We start from the raw sequence: 22739 nt of genomic DNA, 5'->3' as shown, positions 1-22739 counted from the left end.
TGAATGGAGACTAGAATTTCGTTCTATACCTACTCTCCCTGGTAGCTACAGAACGAACTGGGCTGATGACTCCAAAGGTACAACACAGATGCTTACTGAGGTAAAAAAGAGGCCCAGAGTAACAGCTAAAGGCTCAAAAGAATCACTGGTGCTGGTTAACATGTGTTCATGAGTCTACCATACGTAAATCATGGTGCATGGTTGCATGGAGTGTGTCCCCATGTTGGGACACCATAGAGGAAGCCGCTGCTTTCAAAAACCATCCCTGTGCTCCTCAAGTTTACCAAAGAGCACCTTGGCACTTCACAACGCTGCTGGGAAAATGTTTTGGGGCTTGATGAAACCAAGGTTCAATTTCTTGGGAAGAACATGCAGCACTACGTCTGGTGTAAAAACGTCACTGCATACCAATAGGACAACATTACCCCAACGGTGAAGTACGGCGGAGGGAGTATCATCAATGATTTCCCAGGTTATCTCTACAGAACCTTTTGGAGTCAGAGCCCAGACCTCATCCCAATAGAGATACTGTGGAATAAGCTCAGATTGCTGTTCACACCAGATATAGTGACAATATTGCTGAGCCGAAGCAGTTCTGTAGGAAGACTGGTCCAAAATTCCTCCTGAACATTGTGCAGGTCTGATCCACAGCTACAGGAAGCGCTTGTTTGAGGTTATTGCTACCGAAGGAGGTTTGGCAAGTAAGTAAATCCAAGGGTTGACTTACTTTTTCCCACTAGCATGTGAATGTTTGATTGGTGTGTTCCATTAATACATGAAAGATTATAAATGCTTATGTGTTATTGTCTTAAGCACATTGTGTGTTTATACTTGTGCTGTAGATGAAGATCGAATCACATTTTACGACCAATTAATGCAGAAAACCAGGTCATTTCAAAGGGTTTCCATACTGTTCTCACATCTGTCCCATTACGATCATTTCTGACTTGAAGAGCTCAGTGAATTGCATGGAGCAGAGGGACTTAACTATGAAACTCACAAGTAATGACCTCATGTAGATAACATCAAGAAGTACAAAGATGTGAGCTAAACTTGTTTTTTGAAACAAAAATAGAAACAATGAAACTTGGGAGTCACCAAATTGTAGAGGGAAAAGAGCTGACATTGTTCTTCTAAAACACATGAACAGTAGATGGGGTGTCTAACCTGGGCCATGTCCTCATGTTTGCTCCACTTGACGGAGAGTAGCAGCTTGGGCAATGACTGAGGGAAATTCTCTCGACAGTCATAGCGTAGTGTCCAGATTAAATCCTTCTCGTTCTCACACAGCTGAGAGAGCGGGTCACGCTCCATGATCTCCTTCAGCTCTATGTGGAACTTCTTACCCCCACGACCCTGATAGAAATGACGAGGAAGGAAGAATGGTCGGTGGGGTTGGGGAGTTTGACAAGGAGAGGATGACAAAGATGTAGAGGAGAGACAAGGCGAAAGGAAAGAAGTTTCAGATAAATTGGAAGAGAAACCAGCACGTGAAAGGAAATGAGGGGAAGAAGATGAGTAGCAGCAGTGACCACAAGATGGCAGGAGTGTATCAAGTATCTGGCAATTTCTCATTAAGGGCCTTGAATGCAATTCCACGCAATCCTCGAATCAAGGACTAACATTCAATTGTCTCTGTTTAAAACAAGCTGTACGTTGCCTGATTCAAAAGGAACACATGAGCCGATAATATAAATGTAAATTGGGTCCTGATAGGCATACTTTCTTTATACAGGAATAACATTAGTGGATCTGTGTGAATCTGTACACTAATACACAAGGTGACATACAGTAAAAAATTAACAATAACTTGTAGTCGGTGATCATCCTAGTTTCACGCATACACTTCACATTAAAGTGTTGCGTTCAGGCATGCCCCCTACATAACACAGGATTGTGTAACTGGCTGTAACACGCCCAGGAGTGGGTTTTTTTTAGTTGAGGGGCAGTGAGACAGGAAAACACACAAGTAATCTGATTTGAGTCTCTAGTTTTGATGGGGATTGAAATAGTTTTGCTGCTACACCCTGCCAAAATGATAACAATGGGCTTCCTAAGAAACTAGCAGTGTGTGCCCTGTTTGAGAGTTTATACTTGCAGTGTGTGTCTGTTCAGAGTGTGTGTAAGGAGTGTGTGTGGGGGGGGCTATTTGTTGCAGGCCGACACTTTTCAACCTTATTTTCACCTGGTTTGCCCTTGAATGTTTTCTGGATGCATGAAAATGGTTGGACATGCCCACACTATTATCCCCTTCTGCACATCAACTCACCATGGGTGCACAGTCACTTGCTCCGGCGATCTCTGCAGCTTTTTCCAGTATCTGCAAAAAAGTGAGTCCTGCATGAGTGAACACACACACACACCCACACACACACACACACACACACACACACACACATATATACAGATACATCACTGCCAGTTTGAGCGCATTAAGTAGGCTGAGCACGTCCTGATCCACTAATGCTAACAGACACCACTTCATCATAATCACTAGGTACCATTATGAAGAGCACTAAGCCAACGGGATGGCAAATTCAAGTGCAGTCAAGGCTTTAAAAAAAAAAAAAAAAAAAGGCCATAAAGGTCCAATTCAATTGTTTAAGTTCAGTATGGTACAGTCACGCAGAATGAATTCATGTGTATTAAATATTTAGGCTTGTTGGGATGTCCAAATGCTGGCAAAAAGGCACGCTTCTATGAATGCGACCATAACTGAGTACAATGACTGATAGCTGTCTGACCTTGTCGAACAGAGGGAAGATAATAGGGTGTGACGAGTATTCTGGGAAGTGGATGTACAGTGCTGTAGCGTTCTCAGTGTATGGGTTGGTCTGAATGGTTCCTATGGGGTTCAGCATCTCTTCAAGTTCATCTGGGGAGGACACACACAGATACACACACAGTTGTTTTGAATTTACTGCATTGATGCAATCACTGGAGAAGCTCATTCAAGTTTAAATATATCTGTCGACATAAAACAAGCATGAGTGTGATTGTGTGTGTGTACCAGGAAAGGAAGACCAGCAGTGCAGGTTAATATCTCCGGTCTTCAGTTGGCCTTTGTAGTCAAACACCATGGTATTGACCCAAGCTATAGGGTAGTGCTAGATCACAGAGAGAGAAAAATTGCAAAATTAATTATTAATCAATGATACTGTGAAGAAGGTGTAAATTTGGAAACTGAAGCAACTGTATTACTTTTCAGGGCCCTTACTTTACCAACTTCAAACTGCAGACGGTGTAGGTTAGTGTATGAGCCTGTCTCTTACCACTTTCCCTGCTTTGCGGATGGTCTGGTACTTGTTGATGTGAGGATTTTTGGTGGACTTCTGCTTCTTGACCTTATCCATGACGGCGTAGATGGCGAAGCAGAGGCGGGTCATGCGTGGCAGGTCAGACACGGACATGTCAAACTCCAGCGTGCTTTCTTTCCACGTGTGGTCCGAACGTCCACTGCTCTCATTGCTCACCGCCGGCTTGCACAACAGCTCTGTGCCGTGGAAGAGCCCCGCCCTCACCTGGACCTGAGTGAGTAGGATGGGTAGCAGTGGTATAGCACCATTTATATGGTGTTAAATCTGATATTCATTCACAAGGTAGCCTGCTTCAACTTTTCAGACAGAACTCTTTATTGAGAAATACGTTTGGGTACCAGAAATGAAGTCCAACTCGCTTTGAGTCTGAGCATCATAAAACACAACATGCAGTTCAGAAATCTTTCATGACATCTTTACATTACCTAACTGACTGACAATGTCAGTGAGTTACTGCTGTCAGTGTGAAACTTGTGGGAGACACGGCAAAACTGTGCTTGCAGGCTTTGTGTGTGCAGAGACATATTAACAGGAACATAAATTACTGTATCATGAATGTGGACAGAAGAGGAGTATACCTTGGCAGTCTCCTCTGCATTCACCTTGCTGGCATTCACTAGGACTATCTTAAACGGGCTAGACACGTCCCACACACACGTCTGTACTTGCTGAAGAGAGAAAGAGAGAGGAAAAAAAGACACTTGCAATGAGTGGGCAGTATTAGCATAATGTAGAGTAAAAATATGTACTCCAACGCGCCGCTTCTTCACACCCACCAGCCCCACACACACACACACACACACACACACACACACACACACACACACACACACACACACACACAACAATGTGGGAGGTCAGGCAGGTCATTGTGATGTCAAGCCAAGTGGATTTGCGAGGGTCAGCAGTCAGCAGGACAAACAGCATCACATGACACCTAGAGACTATGAACATGACTAACTAGCACACTTCCTGTGGTTTGCTGCCTCTCTCTTTGTGTGTGGATATGTGTGCTAATGTGTTTAAATACTCATGTGAGTGTGTGTAATTTGCCTCTTGTCTGACATGACACTATATTTGTGTCTTCCTCAACTGTTATAGGAGGCAGAAACAAGAGCTCCATATACTGTATCATCACAAAAAGACCTCGTCCTTCTGTTCCCTTCTCTTGCTTTGTTTAGACCAACTATCAGTCAGGTTCCCTACAGCACAACAGCAGAGCATCCAATAACAGGTTATTTTCCTGAAAATAAATCTCTCTTCCTGTCACAGACAACCATACTTCTACAGGCGCTTAGTAGTGTCTGAGCAGAATCCTCTCTTTCAACTTTCACCACTGGTTTATTTAAATAGCACTTTTCAAAAACACAATTATCAAGTACAGATCAATAAGAAAATCAGATAAGATTAGGATGGTCAAGATGCCAAAATAGGCAAAAAAAAATGATAGAAAAGCTTCTTGAAAATGGGGATTTTGAAGAAAAAAAATACCATACATGTATGTGGCCCTGGTCTCCTCGGGTTATTTATAGAGGGGTCTAGGAATTTTAACAGCAGAGGCTCTTTCATCCTTGTGTCTACAGAGAGATCTTGGCACAAAACCATCAGAGCATCTCAGAAATAGAAGGCAACAGAAAGTTAGCGATATAACTTAGAGCAAGGCCTATCTTGGCTGAAAGGTTATCAGTAAAATGTTCTAAACGGTTCTATGATCGATAGGAAAGTCATTCCCATGATGCCACAACCGGTGACACATGATCTTGTTTCTTAATTTCAGTTAACTCTCTGACAGGTGATTTTGAGAGAGCTGTAAACACAGGAGATACTCATCAGAAAAAGCGGGGTATTACAGTTGTCTAGTCAGGATGTGGACAGAAAAAGGTGTCCTCTGAAATATTTCTGTGTTGATGAAAACAAGATTGCAAGAGGGGCTTACAAAAAGTAACCGATTAGTCAATCAAAAGAAAATTACCTGCCAACAATTTTGATAATATGATAATGGTTTTCAGTCAAAAGCAATAAAACCGCACAGCATCCCCGCTGCTAATGGGTACAGCGCATACCACATAACTGCATCCATGGTTTGATTCCTGGCTACGGACCGGCATTGCATGTCACATCCCTCTCTCTACCCACATTTCCTGTCTCCCTCTACACTCTGACTTTCAAATAAAGGCAAAAACAACAAACAAAAAATTATCTTATCCTGAATCCATCTTCTTGAAAGGTCAGTATTTGCTGGTTTTCTTACTCTGCTAGTATAGAAAAAAATTGAATAAGTTTGCCTTTTGGACTGTAGGTCCAACACTATAATAAATGACCTTGGGAAATTGTGATTGGTTATTTTTCACAATTTTTGGACATATTGAAGATAAAGGAACTACGCAATTAATTGAGAAAATAATCAGCAGACAAATCAATAATGAAAAATAATGATCAGTTTCAGCCCTAAGAACCCTGAATCATGATTTATGATAAATAAATCATGATGCACAATGATTGTGACACTTTGTAATTGCTTTAGTTATATTGTCCGGTGAGTACATATGTAGTCATCAAAAAAATGTGGAACTGAGGTAAAATTGGTGGCAGTTTTTTACTTTAAACCAACACAAATATTCAATAATAAGGTTGGGGACAGTGAGAACAAGTTATGATATATTTGTTCTAACCCTGTTGTGATTATATGTAATAAATACAAGATGGTTATTTTTCATATGGCGACTCACACCTGTAATATTTACCGACTATCCAGACCACACATCACCGGGGCATCGACAGTCAGCATGTCATCGGTAAATTAGAACCCCAGGTGACTCTCTAATGAAGGCCAAGGATGGCTATGTTTTCCTGACAACGTGGCAAATGCTGGCAGGACAGTTCAGGCTTGCCCCGGTGAACTCTGAACACTGCCTCATAAAAGACAGGTGGCAGCTGCCAAGTACATGTTTACTTGGTAAACCTCCACACCTGCCTCATTCAGTACAGATCAATCAAACTGTGAAGCTTTTACTATTTCAGCGAAACAAGAACACTGTTGAGTAAACACTGGTAGATATTAAGTGACTGTTCTCTAGAGTACTTGAGAACATTTTGATATGTGCATCCCACCCTCAGTTTTAATCCTAGTGATGTGAAACAATCACTGGCCAAATTTGCACACTCGAGTTCAGATATATCAGTGACCGACAATGATTAGAACATGCTAAAAACAGTATGTGTAGAGAATTCCAGGAAGTGGAAATGGATACATTTGTCTGATTTGACTTGAGCCGCATAAGACACAAAACAGTCAGTTGAGATGATGCTGAACAGAAAAAACCCACCACAACACAGAATTGAGATGCACATTAATTCATGCAGCCACACACATGTTACTGGACTAACCGTGGGGACCCTTCGCTTGGGAGGTAGTGGTAAAGGTGGGTTGGAGGACTTGCGGCTAACCACAGCTCCAATGGTAGAGATTTCCTTGTCAAACAGGGCTTTGACGGTGCTGGTGTGGACCAGGGTGAGGTGTGGAGACTCCTTGGCTTGCATGCATGTGCGGATATACTGCAAACAAGACAGGACAGGAATGCTTTTTAGCTATGTGCATATTTTAGCCCTTTCTAACACAAAAAAAAGCTAAATGCCCTGTTTGTAGTTGTGCTGTATGTTTAAGTTGAACTTACATTTTTTTCCACTTAAAACAAGTGTCTGAAATGTGAGGAACAAACATTCACAGTAAAGTGGGCATATGAATTGTTGTATTAGAAATAAAAGTAGAACTGCTTTCAAGAAGAATCAGCTAAGTACATTTAGGACAGAGAAATAAACAAACCATAACAAATAAAAGTTATGCACAGTTTGTCAGCAGACTTGATCAATTAAGATGCAAGGCTGCACATGGACAAAAACTGATCCGGTTTCCAATACCTTGGTATTATGTTTATAATTTAAATCACTCTTAAAAGAAAGTCATGTAACCAACCAAACTTAGCAAGTCAAAATTCAGACACAGAAAGATTTACCTATTGAGGCTCCACACATAACGCTGCGTTTGTATAGATACAACTATCAAGCCTATTGAATCCACGGACAAACACACTCTCAAGTTATTGGGCTTTGAGTTGTGAAAATCTCAAATGACATGATAATCGTCGCCATTTTAATTTCACAGAAATCCAAGAGCAACAGGGACTCCTATACCTACCGTGAGATAAGACATTCACCCACAAATGAGAGGCAGTATTGGTGAAGCAAACAGTGAGGGCATCTTACGGAAAGACCACACTATGAAATACATTATTCTTCTCGCTTATCATTCTTCCTCCCCTCGATCAGAATCTGGGCTTAAAAAAACCATCAGATTTGTCACAGTAACGGTTGCCACTGAATGTCTTCCTTTTCTGTATGCCAATGTTAACTTGTACATATAACTTGAGTTTGAGCTCTGCCTTGTATGGTTATTCTTAAGCCTCTTTAAATTGTTTTTTTCAACAGCTCTTTCCATCACTCCATCACGGGGATGCAACTGAAAACTAGCCAGATAACTCCTACTTTTACATTTATAGTTTTTGAGATACACGTTTTGATTTTCTAAAACAATGAAAGAAAATAAAAATCAATTAATGTTGATATGGCAAGAACAATGATGGACTTACTGTGGTCAATTAAATTGCAAAGACTATTTTAAAAAAATAATAAAGTAAGAGCAACGATTGGGCACAAGCTGAACCAGCAAAGTTGTTTTTATGTGCCTGGTGTACATGTAGTCATAATGTTTTTTTTGAAAAAGCACATTGCCTTTGAAGAGGTCTCTCTCTACTATATCTGGTACAGGACACGATATTGATACACGCGGTGACACATCTAACTCAAGATTTGAGTCCACCAGTCACTGATAAGACACTAGTCCACCGTGTCGCCACTGACCTTGTACTGAATGAGGGGGTGGTCTCCACAGAGGAACTCCAGACACTGGCTGAGCCTCAGTATGTATTGACCCCTCCACGCCTCCTCCTCGGGTCCATGGGTGGTCAGCCACTTCCTCACGGCCAGCTCCATCAGCTCTGCTGGGGTGCAGGATGATGGCACCTTTAGACTGGCTGAGTCCTGCAAGACGAGAAACGAAAACAGAGACACAGAGACTGAGTCAAGTGTTTAATTTTTATTTTTTTTCAAGTGTTTAAACTCAGACCGTAACCTTTGTGAATTAATAGCTAAGCAGAGAAGTGTTTCTAAAAATGAGTTTTTATGGGTATTTTTTTTGTCAAATCATGACTAAAAGATGTTAAAACAGCACAAGAAACATAAGAATGTACAGACTCCTGACCTGCTGGAGGCCTTGCTGCTGGATCATATAAGGTAGTGAGGAAGAATGTTAAGATAGTGATGTTCTCCACCACTTTTTGCATACAGACGTACACAATTGTTTATACACATAAAAGATGAGATAAATGGAGAAAAGGAAAGAGAAAATAAGAGATTGATTGACATGAACAGACAGGGCTTAACATACAATCCCATGATACTCACACCTCATACATCTCAAAACCCCCTCTCCGATTAGACATGTGTGCAAGCGGTACACAGTCACTGAGTTCATATACACATGATCACTTGGACACGCGAATGTTCACGGCTGAATGAAGTCCTACTGCAACAGACTGTGTACTAAATACGTGAAAATGTATGCGAGTCCTCCAGTAATTAGCAAAGCCGGGCTAATATGCCATGAGTGCCACACTGGGGCTGGCTGCTTCATCCTATTTATAGCACAGCACTGACCTGATACGTGAGACGGAGTTATACATTTCCTGGACGTTTGATAAAAAATGTCGTCCATTAATAATTAACCAAAAAAAAAAAAAAAAAAAAAAAAAAAGTCATGGTTACATTATGGTGGAACTACAAAACCAAAAGCACTGCGCTATCCTGAAAGTGCTTTAGCATTTACAACATTTCTCTTAACTGTGGGAACATTATTTTAAAGTTGAAGTTAGATAAGATTTGGATTTTAATGAAGTGAGGGTATATGAGAACAAGACCGAGGTAGCCCCTAAATAGACCTAATGATATCACTAAAAGTCAGGTTCACACTGAACCTTCGTCATATTCACTTTACAACAATAAACGACACCACCACACTTCCTGTCTGTAATGCGGCTTATTGTGTCTGGCCTTGCAAATAAGACTTCCTGCTAAGGTCCACCTGAGCGCAGTGGCACAGATGGCCTGTTTTTGTCTATGTGCATTTGTGTGTCTGTGATGTTGATCAAAGCTGATATACAAGAGTCTGGAAGGACACGGCCATCTGTTTTATGATTAAATAATATTATTTCTAAAGCCGAAGCGAAGAAACAAAGACAGAGGGAAGGAGCGTTCAGAGAAGGAGAGGAAAAGAGAGGCTCATTTTAATCAGCATTTTGGTCCCTTGAGCTGTCATACTAATGCATGTGTGTGTGTGTGTGTCCGGGAGAATGGCATAATTTCCCTGATGGTTTTGACCCACTTCGTTTTGTCACATGACTTGCTATTTGGGCTCAGTCACGTGACTTTTGTGGAGCTGCCAACTGTGAGCAGAAAAAGAGGCTGAGCTATGGTACATGTGCCTGCACTGTCGGAGTCACATGGCTACTTTTGCTACTCTAACAAGATGGTCTTGTCTGCTGTAGTGGTGCAGGAAGCCACGCTCATTATGTATGCAAAGATGTTGTACAGGCACCACTCTATGGGTTTGGGTAATGGGTTTGTTACTATACCAGCTGCATAGCATTTCAAACAATTATGCCTTAGTGAGGAGGGTAATTATAATAATGATTGTTTTGTCTCCTCTAGTTACATTAGAAAAATCATTACAAAAATGAACAAGTACATCAATTAGCCATTGTATTGTTTGTAGCTCATATCTATCTATCAAGAACTACCCAATCCAGCTAGATGAAATCTAAGTGCCCCTTACTATAATATTAAACATGATGTTTGTACAATTTACTGTAAAGAAAATAGATATGACCTCAGCACCCCTTAACCGTCAAAGAAGGTATAAGGTAATTCAAAATCAAATGTTGTGAAATTTATTAGTTCTCATTATATATTTATTTACTGTATACTATATTATATCCTGTAGAAATGTATATTGCAAGCTAAAATAAAATCAAGGCTATAAAAGAGAGAAATATTCCTGTCTAATTCCCTTAAAACTCAAAGTCCTGGATGTCTGTAATAGTCAGTAGGCCAGTACTTTTCAGATGGCCTTCCAAATACACTACATCGTACCCAGTCTGTGGTAATATTAAAACTAACCAATCAAACTTCATGTCTACATGATTTTGTTTTGATGTGTGTATTGATAAAATAATGATTATTCCATTGAGATAAGTTCTCAGAGAACTGACAACTGGTATGATTGCTACAAGTAAGAAGAGAGACAATATTTTTACTAGATTATCATTATTTTATGATGCTGAACTTTTGTGCAGGCCACCGTTATTGTCCTACTTCCTTTGATTACAGCCAAGAACAAATGTATTGATAGAAATAAAAGAAAAGAAAGGGTCAAGCCACTAGCTATCCATGATTAAATTAAAAAACAAAGGAGAAAGACTTTGTGTTTGAATAGCGTACACTGGTTATGTAAGTAATATTAACTTTGTCGTCTATTGTCAAATGGTAACAGCTTGATTATTTATGGTACAAAATGTAATAAAATTGTTGTGGACACAGCAAACTGAGCTGTTTATTCATACTGGGGGTAGAGAAGTATAAGAAGAAGCAGGTTCACCAGTCCACAATTTGCTCACTGCATTACCGAAAAATAAAATAAAATAAAATAAATAAATGAATAAATAAAAAGGTTTTTGTCTAAATCCTAGATACAAACACAGATCCAGTTTATCTTGGTCTCCACTCACTCTACTACCGCTAAAAACTGTCAGCATTTTCAGCCGTGGGTTACAGATTCTCACCTGAGACTGATCAAAGTGGATAATGACTTTCAGGTCAGCCAACCGGTCAGTGACTCCATCGGTGATGGCTGTCCCAGCCGCGGGCTCCAGCTGTGGGGAGAAGCAGGCCTGCAGCCACTCCGTACATGTCATCATCTGGACTTGCTGCATCCTTTCTTCACTCATACGAAACATCTTACTGCGAAAGTCCTTCACCTCCTGGTCATTGATGGCATCGAGTTCATGGAGACCTAGGGCAGGTTGGTAAAGGACTTTGTCACACTATTGTTATAAAGATTACAGCAATATTTTGTAACAATTTCTCTAATAATGTGCTATGAGAACTCAGTCTAATAAAATAATAGTAATTATGCCTTATGAAACAGGTACGGACCCTAATTAATCTGTGTTTTTTATGTGAACTCAGCAGGAAGCTCAAAGAGCACTTTAAGCACGTTGACACTGCATATTCTAGAATAACATGCGCAGGCTTTAACACTCATGTAAAGTGCACAAACACCTCTGCAACACTTGATACAAGACATTTACACCTAGTAGTAACGAATGTGTTGGTAGGATCTATAACTGCAGTCTCTCTTGGGATTAAAGCATTGGCACTAGTACCAAATGCCAGAGGTATGAACTGCTGTTTGGCTGATCATCCTTTATCTCTCTGCTCCCTGTTGAGCTTTTGCCTCGGTATTTTTATCAAAGGGGTGCTGCACAATACTCTCTTGGTATCGAAAACAACATGTTGACATTTAGAGCCATTTAACATTCATATGACCCTCAGCATTCAAAGAGGGGCTCTGGACCACATTAGCTGCATTGTGTGAGTGTGCAACCCGGTTTGTGTGACTGTATTTCTGGAGGGGATAAAAAACATGGTTGGCCTTGTGAGTGTGTAATAGTTTGTTACTGTGCACTGCACGAGGTCGGTGGGACTATCCAGACGTGCCTGTGGGGTTCCTTTTGAAACACCACTTTACTTTGACAAAGCCTTTAAAAGATCATGTCAGGCCAAAGTGGAGCCAGGAGGGAAGAATATCAATATCGTCTGAGTCTCCTTCAATTAAACTCAGAGACCTTTCTCTCCCTCTTTGCCTTTCTTCCTCTGAAGAGGTCTGCTGTAACCGAAGGACTTCCATAATCCTGGATTTGTCTGTCAGAGGAGGGTTGAACCAGTGCCCCAAGTCTATTTCCTGCGCTTTACACACGTAACTACAATGATTGTGTATTTCTACTCCGAATGCTTCCCAAACGTGGGTGACCTCAATACTGTGAACCTGAACACCTCCTGTGTAGACGCACATGGAGCCCAGGAGCTGCTGCTGCTGCTGCTCCGCTAATGTGCTGCTCACGCTACACCTTCTGTGTAGACATGGTGATAGTCAGCAAGGGGAAGTAGTTGGTTCTTTACAAGTGTGTGTTTTTATGTATTTGTAACTCCACACACTATAAAAATTAATTCAGTGTGCATGCATCACACTTCATTCAACAATAGCTAGTAGGGCTGCCACACACCATTATTTTCATTATTGATCAATCTGCAGGTTATTCTGTTGATAAGTCAATGAATCATTTTCTCCTTAAAACGTCCCACGGCTCAAGGAGATGTATTTAAATTGCTGACAAAGAAAAGCAACAACAACTGTTCACATTTGAGAAGCTGGACACAACACGTTTAGCATTTTTGCTTGAAAAAGGGATTAAAATGATTTAGCAATTATCAAAACAGTTGATCGATCTATCGATCGACTAATTGGCTAATCACCTATTTGTTGCAGCTGTAATAGCTACTGCATTGCTGGGATGATACTCACATACGATGTTTCTTTATCCTTTTGTGCATTAATGAATATTCTGTCAGTGAATATGAGCTTCAACGAATGTTTAATCACCTCAGAGGACTGGGCTTTTCACAGACCACAGTAGTGATCGATCGATCTCTTCTCTTCTAAAAGACCTAACCTCCACCAGAGATAATACAAAGTGACAGGTGATGGAAGACATGTCAGAAACATGTCCAGTCAATCCTCACGCTTCTTTATCAGACAGCAGGGCCACTGATAGAAGCCAGCTGCAAATGGGCCTCAGGTCTTATGGCTGGGGTGAATGCGCTGAGTAGCAGGGCTACTTAGTATACTGGTGGAGGTGCTTCCGGTTTGTTGTGTGCAGGAAAGATTTACTGTCCCACTTACCAACTCTTAAGTGCTTTTCTTTATTTTAAATGTCAGCAGGGACAGTAAATTAACTAATCAGGGCAGGAGTAATGTTTGTGAGAGCTTACATGATAACCTGCCACTTCCAATGGAGGAAAAGTCTTAAAAGTGATGGTGCCTCACCCTTGCCAATGAGCACGCCGATTTTGGAGTCCAGCAGACGCTCTGCTCGGCCACAGTTGCGCGTCACCAGCTTGAGGACTGGCAGGAAAGGGCGAACGTCGCATAGCCGACGAGTTTCGTCCTCCAGTTCTTCGTGCACGGCAGCCTGGTTGACACACTCGAACATGTGGCTCTCCATCTCGCCCAGGGCGGGAAACAGTGGCAACGTTTGAGCCTGCTTCCATAAGAGCTGGAAGGAAAAAGAAGAACTGGGGTTTCACTATAGTGCTTTTGCACTACAAACCTAAGGGAATGTTTTTATCATCTCCATGAGACCAAGTAAATAAATCAAATTTAGAATATGCGCAACCAGAATAAACAGCATCCCTATTTTTGGCTAGATGGCCATGCTATATATATATATATATATATATATGAAGCTTTCTGACGGTTTTTGACAGGATTTCATAAAGCAAGGCTTACAGCATCCTCTTGACACAAATTCTCCGGGGCATTTGTTCATTGATTTTTAAATGATGCCCTAAAACTAACAAGAATAACATGTCATGCAATGTAATATATTGACGAAAAGTGTATGTTTCATGGTCAAGAACAAACATTACTCATAGCAACATGACATAGCTTCTGGGTGAGCCAATCAGGATGTGAATAATATGTCCACCAGCCAATCGTGGTGTGATTCATGTCACTGTGCCCCCCCAGCATAATCACAGGGTTGGGTGTCAAGTCGTATGTGTGGTTGTCTGAGGTTATGGAGCTTTGCTGTAGCATACTGGAACAGGACACATTTGCCCTTGCAATGGATCTCTTTCTCTTCAGGAACACTCATGATTTTTTTTTAAAAATGTTGATCACATCTCTCCACAAACCACATGCAAAATGCATAGAAGATTTAATTATTTGATTGTGCAATGTTCTCAGAAATTAATTACTTTAATACTCTAACAAAATTATTGCCATTTTTTAAAACTTCACAAGCCAGCAGGCACAACAGTTCACAAATGGAAAACAATGATCTTCAAATGATAACTTTTAGTTCCACAAAACATTTTAAAACAGTTTGCTTTCTTGAAAATCGGATCATGTCTTTATTAGTATGAATGAAACTCGGCCATTCATAAGATCTTTTTGTCTGTTTGATCACTGATAAAGATTCTTTGCCTAAACTAATACCTTTCCTGGCTTCCTCATATTTGTCCTCTCTATCATTTACTAGAAAAGGCTCAGAAGAGACTCCCTGTCTTCTCTCTCTTTCTTGCTTCAGTGACATATAATTTGTCAGGGCTTTCCGCTGTTTCTGCTCATGCTTCCCTCAGGGAATGAAGATCTCTCACGTGTCCATGCCCACAGACATCATTTATGCATGCACACCCACGTATACATTTAGTCCAATGAACTTAAAAGACCTAGACTTGGGGCATAAACCTCTCTCACTATATAATTCCATGAAAAATAAACAAAAACATTATCGCTAAAAGCCAATATTTGTGAATGTCAGACAAAGTGAAACCAGCCTGTATCTTTGGTCACATTACAGGGCTGATGAAGTCAGAAGTGATTTTGAGAAAATACCAGACATCACCTTATATACAAGACCTATTCAGAGCGACCTCCTCCTTTAAGAGTGCTGCCTGGGGAAGTCTTTTTTGAGATTGCGTGCGAATATCATACGCTGAGTAACCAGAAAAATAGAAATGCTCTACATTGTAACGCAATCCAATACAAACAGCCTTGGATAGTGAAAGTTGTTGTGTATTCAGCTCAGGACCAAGTTTTGAGGCTTTTTGAGGCTTTTTGCGAGGTGATGTTGTATTGCATCACATTATATTGTAAATTTGATTCTAATATTTGTGTTTGTCTGTCTATGTAAATATATGTAAATACTGTAATTTATGTAATGTAAATACAATGCAATTATAAACCCCACCACCATGAAGGTCAGCCTCAAAGTAAGCCTCAAGTAAGGCAGTTGTTATCACTGTGAATCATACAGGTGTTTCTGTTGTTCTGGTTACTCTGTAGTTGAAACAAATACTTAAAATCACATCATGGGGGCTGCTGTTTCCCTCCACACACATAAAGAGTAAAATGATTAAGTCAGAAGCCTTCAGACTAACACACACTTTGTGACACTTTGTAAACAATACAAGTAATTTTCTCAACTTCTGAGAAAGACCCATCAAGTCTGTGACTTCTGACCTCCACTTCACAATATTATTATTCGCAGCAGTCATGCATGATGTCATGAGCTATTTGCTTGCTGACAGCAAAAGCTACTCGCAAACAAAAAACACCCAGCCAGCCACAAGAGCCACCTCTGTCAAAACAGGCATTAGATAATGTCTAACGGACTGGCTGTGTGACTATGTGTGTATGTGGGCTCTAGACTGTTTTTCCTTATTAGAACAATAGGCCTAGACGCATGTAAGGACAATAATGTAACTTAAGGACACAAAACAAGCAACAATAAATTCATTTAAACTCCTTGAAGTGTGTTGAAAAGTTGAATTTATTAGAATCTATTCTGTTGTTTTGCACAACACAGCTGAAATTTAGCTCATTAAGCTAGCCCTCTCAGCAGCAACATATTTCTTTAATACTTGGAAATCCCATTTTAGCCCAGACTCGCGCTCTCATCCACCCAGTGCCACTCACCAGTTTGATGTGCTGAATGGTGGCCTCGCGCGGAACATCCATCTGGATGTAGATACCGGTGGGCAGCAGAAAGTCCACAGTGATCTGGTCCGGAGCGTGTCCGGCCAGGGGCGAGTGGGCTGCCCATATGTCCAGGAGGTCTGTCATGGCAGGAGGCATGGCAAGGGGCACCACACACCACCTCAACCATAAGGACCTGGAGGGATAGAGGAGAGAGACAATTTTAGACTGAGCTTCATGGTTTTAATGAGTTTAAAACTGTAAAATTTTAAGATGAACAAGTTTATTGAAAGATACTTTATTTTCCATTTATTCAGATATATTTGTTCTCAACAGGTCATTCTGTTAAATGAAGGTTGCAGTAGTGGGACAAATACAAATCAGCCTTTAAAAACATAATCACAGAGGAGAAAATGATAGCTGAGGTTAGAGAGCTGGCAAAACTTCAGAACTAACAGAAAACAGATTATATTAAGAGTCGTCCATCTTCTTAACATACAATGGACCCAACCGACATAAAGGCAAACATGCCTCATGTGAACATGTTAGAATCCCATGTTCTCATGACTGACAACACTTTCCTGGAAACCTTGCAACTCAGGGTGGTATTCCAGAAAGGCATTAGCCCATTTGTCAAAGCTAACACACTTATTAAGGATCATTTGAGCCTGATTTAAACATTGAAGATATCTGCGCATGCACAAGTTTAAGTCACAGACCTGAGACGTCAAACACAGTGCACATCAATTCATAGCGGGACAGAAGGAAGTCGTTTAAAAAGCAGACATATTAAAGGCTTTTCCACGAATTAAAGACAAATAAAATTATGACTATGCATACCTCGGTCTACAACCACTATAAACCTTATCAGTAACTAGTCAAAAGAGTAAAAACGGATCATTTCACAAAGCTCAAAAAACACTGGGTTCATCTTGTAAAGTTTCACCTTTTGATGCTGTTCAAACAATCCCGTAATATGAATATGCATCTTAACCTTTCAAGCTATATTAAAACCGCCATTGTGCCTTTTCCTATAATCCTTTTCATTAACAACAAGCTGACGACAGATGATTCAGTGTCACTGTGTCCCCGTGGGGGCAGCACTGTGCTGAGTCCAGTGGGAGGCCGCTGGCTTTAACTTGGATGAGGGCCAGTGCTCAGAAGAATGCCCACTAAGCAAACAGAACAAAAGGTCAGGCGGCCCTCCCCTCATCTGACAATCTGGTCCCCCCTGGCACAGAACACACACACACACAATGAAAACAGTCACACTTATAGATGAATAATACATGCATAAAAGTTCACGGAAATACATATGCACCATGCACGTCGTCCCTGAACACACGTACAGGCCCCTCACGGAAACACATAGTAGTGCTAAGGTAATTATCAAGAAAGGCAGGAGGGAGTTAGCCTCCGGCCTTACTTACAAAGTTCCTCTCTCTGTGTTCAAAAACACTGGCTGAGAAAGGCAATTTCTGTCAGTGAGAAAAGCAGAAGCCCGAAATAAAAAAATAAAAAAAAGGTTAAGTGCATGCACTGAAAACACTGAAAACACAAAATTCAAGCAACCGACGATTTCAAACAGCCAGAACGCAAACACACGTGGACAAATAAACACATGCATGTTGACTGCAGGGAATTCCACTGAGCTGCAGTAAGTGGCTTCCCAGCTGTTGGTGTAAACAGCCCACAGCCTGGTTTCCATTTGGGCTTGTGCCTGAACCACAGCTGTACAGTCACACCACTTCCACCTGCTTTTTTTCTCTTTACCTAGTTCTTAAGTGGACTAGTACATTAACTCTTCCACTAGGCCACAGGTCCATTTCCATTTGGTGCTGATCCACCCATTAAAAAATGACAGACCTGATTGCCTCTAATGGTCTTTCCCCTTTAAGTTAAGTGCTTGAGCTACCAGCAGATGAGCCGCTGTTATGTCCCGTGCCTGATGGTGCAATATCCGCAGTGCATTTCGAGCCACGATCTCAGCCACTCAACATTATCAGCCATGCAAATGGAAAACAATCTTCTGTGTTCCTGTGTGTTGTTCAAACTGTACATTGCTGTCTGAACATCTTTTAAAAGGACTTTGAAGTTACTAAATGCGATAAAAGGATGATGCACACAAAATCAGTTAAACACATTATACCAAAAAGGAATGTTTATATATGAAATAATGCCTACATACACAGGACAATGTTTTACTCACTGACACAGACACACACACACTTCCTGACAGCAAAGAGGGCATACACAACAACACAGCCATTCAAATAAACAGTTAAAGGTCAGACAATAGTGAGTTTCTAATGTCACAAAGGTGCACAGTTACACACATGAAAAGCAACATGACACCCCTCATGTCTGTCTGATGCAGTGACAACACTGGGTGGTCAGGGATGGATGAACAAATACATGTGCATGCACGTCTACGCATATGAACACTAGTCTCAATAATTATAGGCTTCAAGAATGTGTCTTCACGCCAGACAGCTTGAACAGTGTCTCATTCTGCCGTGATGCCGACACACTCGGCCTCTCTCTCTCGCTGTGTCACTTACACGCGCTTGCACACGCATACTGCATATACACACACACAGGTGAGCAGGGTTATTGAGGTTGCGGTGGCAGACAGCCAAAGGTCTGCCGGGAGGTCAGGTTTCAGCGGAAGGATCAGAGGAGAACAAGTGGGTTTGCAAGATCAGGGGGGAGAGAGAGAGAGTTTCATGTGACAACAAACAGCCGAGCCTGAAGGGATCTGTCCAGTTAGCCAACATTAGTAGAAGTAAACGATGTATAACTATGTAGCCTCTGTTCCACAGCTCCCCAGGCACGCTTTGATGACCGTTTGTGTTTCAAATTGCAGAGATACGATCCTACTTATATGTGCATTGTCTATTTTTTTTTTTTTTTTTGCAAACCAGGGCAGATTCTGCGTTATGTAACAGTTACAAAACAACCGGTTTCAATGCAATAACTGCAATTTTGTGTTTTTAATGTTCTTTATGCAGGAGACTCACTGCTGAGTGAATCTGAGAATTTGAGTGTCACGAACTCAAATAAAGCTGCCGGGGTTGAAAAGAGAACTATCTCTGTTCACATCTTTTAATCTTGTTTGATCAAATACGTGCAAATGCACTAGATAGGGGTGTGTGCGTAAATCAAAGGAGAGCTGGTAGATCAGAGGAAAGCATGACAGAGACAAACTAGTCTACTATAACTAAACCAGCCACAAAAATCGTACCTCAAATAATACAGATGAAGCAAATGGTTGCTTGTAGTGGAAGTAGTTTCTCTGAACCAATGACAGTGACATGTTGTTAAGGCTTTCATGCCCAGATGCATTGATGGTTATTTAAACACTGGTGTTACTCAGCACTCTCTTTCTAAAGCTCTCTCTGTCTGACAGTAAGAGGCCTGTGAGGCTCTTTACAATGGAGTGTGTGTCCACGTGTCTGTGTGTGTGACTGATTGAAAAAGAACAGCTAACATAATGTAAATGGTATGTGTGTGTGTGTGCGTGTGTGTGTGAGAAAAAGGCCATGCCTGGTGATTAAGAGTCCTGTGACACATTTTCCTCCCCACTGTGCTAAAAATAAAGTTGACAAAGAGGATCTAAGACCTCTTCACCTCTCCACTACAACCACTGTACTCCTGTAAATGAGTATGGAGACATACACGCAAGCAATACTGATACTGCCTGAGTCAGCGTTTCCAACTCTGGGCAAGCAGAGTGAGTGAGTGAGTGTGTGTGTTTGTGTCAGTCTGTGCGTGTCAGTGTAGGTGGGATGGTGTATATGCAAAATTAAAATAAGAGACATCTCTCATGGCTTCATCCAGCACATCTTTCTGAATAAAAACACCCAACCAGAAGTGCTTATATATTCATTAGTGCTGAATTTTTTTGTCAATTAACTGATAAGTCGATGGACAGAAGGTCGTTTAACAAGCAGAAATGCCAAGAGATACTTTGGTTACAGCTTCTAAAATTGTTAGGATTTACTACTTTTCTTTGCTTTATATTTTATATTTATTGTAAATTGAATATTTTTGGGTTTTGGACTGTTGGCTGGACCAAACAAAAGCAATTTAAGGAAATTACTTTGGGCTCTGGGATATTTGATGGGTATTTTTGATACTTTTTGGACATTATATAACAAAATGATAAGGGATTAATTATGAAAAAAAAGAAAAAAGAACAGATTAATCAGTAATGAAAACAATCATTAATTACAGCCCTAATTTCATTATTTAATGATATTAAAAATCACAATTCACTTCCTCTGGCATAATAGTGGCACCGCCACATATCTTGTTTCACTTTCAGCCACTAACCACAAAGACACAGAATGAAACAGAGCTTTTGAAGCTGTGATACAACAAAGCTAGATGCTGCAGACTAAACCTTTGACTAACAAGAATCAAGAACACACACTGAAATTTATCCCAACTACAGCCAACAGTCCATTCATTAAGAGTAATGCTTTTTCTCTGAATCCAAATATTACTACAAACACAACTCGTAGATTAGCTCAGGTAACTCACACAGAACAATGTAACTTGTCAGAGTGGTAGAGATGAAAGAACAGTGCTTGTAGCTTAGGGAACAATACACCTACTGTGTTAAAATAGGGCTGAATATTAATGTGTGTTGGCCTGTAGGTTAACAGAAAAGCTGTCAAACTCAACAGTATGCGTTTGTCTGGCAGATGTGCGCATAAGCGGTCAGCTGGGGTATATGTCTGTCTACTGTGGCTTGAGTTCTTGTGTATGTGAGTCACCATTCGAGCGGTACTAGCACCTACTCTGTTGAGGAGTGGATGTAGGTGGCTGGGTCGGTGACTAGACATGTTTGCGTGTGCATGTATGAATGTGTGGTTGTGCAAGATGACTGCAGGACGCTTACATTAGTACTTACGAGTTGCATTCACTTTGAGAAATATGAACCTTTCTTGTACTCATAGCATTTTTTGCCTCGTTCTTCTGCTGCTAGAGCTATTTCTTAATTTCATCTCTTATGAAATCCACCTTGTGATGCTTTGATTTTTACATCTTTGCTGTGTCCTACAACTATTTATTGCTTCAGTGCCCCAGTTCCTCCACAGGGATCAATTTCATCTAATGTTACAAATAAAATCATCACCTTAGTGCTGTTTCCTACAGATAACAAAGAAGCATCATGTTTGGAAACAGAAATGAGGAATGGCCTTGAAACCAAATCCCCTGTAAAATATTCTCACAGCCACCAAATTATCTCAATACATACTGTATCTGAGAGGAAATGTGAACGAAGTGACTGAGTGGGAGCGCATATGAGTGGAAGCGGGTGTGTGGGTGTGTATTTCTGTGCTGGTAAGGTTTGTGTGTGTGAACCAACCGCATCAAGATAGCTAACAGTGCTCCATCACACTAGCCACCTCCAGTGACACAGTGGCAAACACTCACTTCTCAGAGAGGAAGCAATGACAGCAGACAGGAAGTGAGTGACAAACAACCGGAGCAAAAGTCCCCACCAGTCATTCATAAAAAGCTGATCAACAGTGAATCAGAGCCTGAGCTGCTATTCTTATTCTTGAAGAGTTATTTTTGATGGTGTTTACTATGCTCTAGTCAAATGAACATAATCTTATCATCTTGTGTAGAGGAAGATAAAATATCTTTGCATGGCTTGTACGCAGAACAATGTTTGTTTATGTGTATAGAGAGTTAAACAGAATCCATGGCACACACATAACGTGTATCTCTGGGATGTAATGGATTTTTAACATAATTTGTCTATTATGGCAGAAAAAAGGTTAAGAATGTGTGCTAGCATAACACATCTAAAGGCACGTTCAGACTGAAACTCGGTGAAATTTAGAGGTATTGTGACTCCACATAAAGTAAAGATGCAGAGATGTGTGTGGACATAGATGCAAATTTGCCCTGGGGTAGAAAATAATCATGCAAAGATGCATCGAACAAATTGAAAATGTTTCAACCTGAGCAATTAAATTAGTGCTTATACTCTATAACTTCATAAAAATACAGAGACAAGAGTAAAAATAGTGAAACTGGAGGAAAATAACAGCAATGACTGTAGTTCCTTGTGAGTTTTGAGTTCAGTTGGAGCTGTCTCACACACAAACAAAGAGTCTTACTGTACCGAGCACATTCAGTGTGTATGCTGCTATCTAGGTACATCTAATGTCTGTAGAGTCAATAAATAGGCTGTTCTGGGATAATATATAGGGAATTTTAAAGTACAGGAAAACGTTTAACGAATAACGCTAGGTGAAAATTTGTAGAATATGAATGAGGGTGCAAAAAGCTCTCTTCGCCTTCGAATGCTTACTATGCCCCTTCATATCTACATTCATGGGTACCTTTCATTTTCCTTCAGGAATGTTCTTTGTTCTCCTGACTGGGCTCAAGTCTTTGCTGCAGCACATTTCCCGAGTATGTCAGCAATCTCCAGTTCCAGCAGAGGGATGACTCAATCAGCCAGCCTT

General features: G+C 40.8%; 1 protein-coding gene across 2 annotated transcripts in view; it reads right to left on the bottom strand.

Moving 5' to 3' along the window:
- The window catches only part of pik3cb (phosphatidylinositol-4,5-bisphosphate 3-kinase, catalytic subunit beta), a 58986-nt gene that overhangs the window by 12030 nt on the left and 24217 nt on the right, over window positions 1–22739 (bottom strand). For both annotated transcript variants that reach the window (XM_040130757.1, XM_040130756.1), the window contains exons 3-13: window positions 16249–16444; window positions 13594–13822; window positions 11270–11499; window positions 8235–8414; window positions 6705–6872; window positions 3896–3985; window positions 3273–3527; window positions 3011–3107; window positions 2745–2875; window positions 2270–2320; window positions 1168–1356 (exon numbers count right to left, since the gene is read on the bottom strand). In XM_040130757.1, the coding sequence (XP_039986691.1) occupies window positions 1168–1356; window positions 2270–2320; window positions 2745–2875; window positions 3011–3107; window positions 3273–3527; window positions 3896–3985; window positions 6705–6872; window positions 8235–8414; window positions 11270–11499; window positions 13594–13822; window positions 16249–16407 (1779 nt within the window). In that variant the 5' untranslated portion in view covers window positions 16408–16444. The remainder of the gene's footprint in view (window positions 1–1167; window positions 1357–2269; window positions 2321–2744; window positions 2876–3010; window positions 3108–3272; window positions 3528–3895; window positions 3986–6704; window positions 6873–8234; window positions 8415–11269; window positions 11500–13593; window positions 13823–16248; window positions 16445–22739) is intronic.

Source organism: Xiphias gladius, chromosome 7, assembly GCF_016859285.1.
Source record: "Xiphias gladius isolate SHS-SW01 ecotype Sanya breed wild chromosome 7, ASM1685928v1, whole genome shotgun sequence".
In the NCBI taxonomy this organism is placed as follows: Eukaryota; Metazoa; Chordata; class Actinopteri; order Istiophoriformes; family Xiphiidae; genus Xiphias; species Xiphias gladius.
This window is presented reverse-complemented; position numbering and strand designations above follow the sequence as displayed.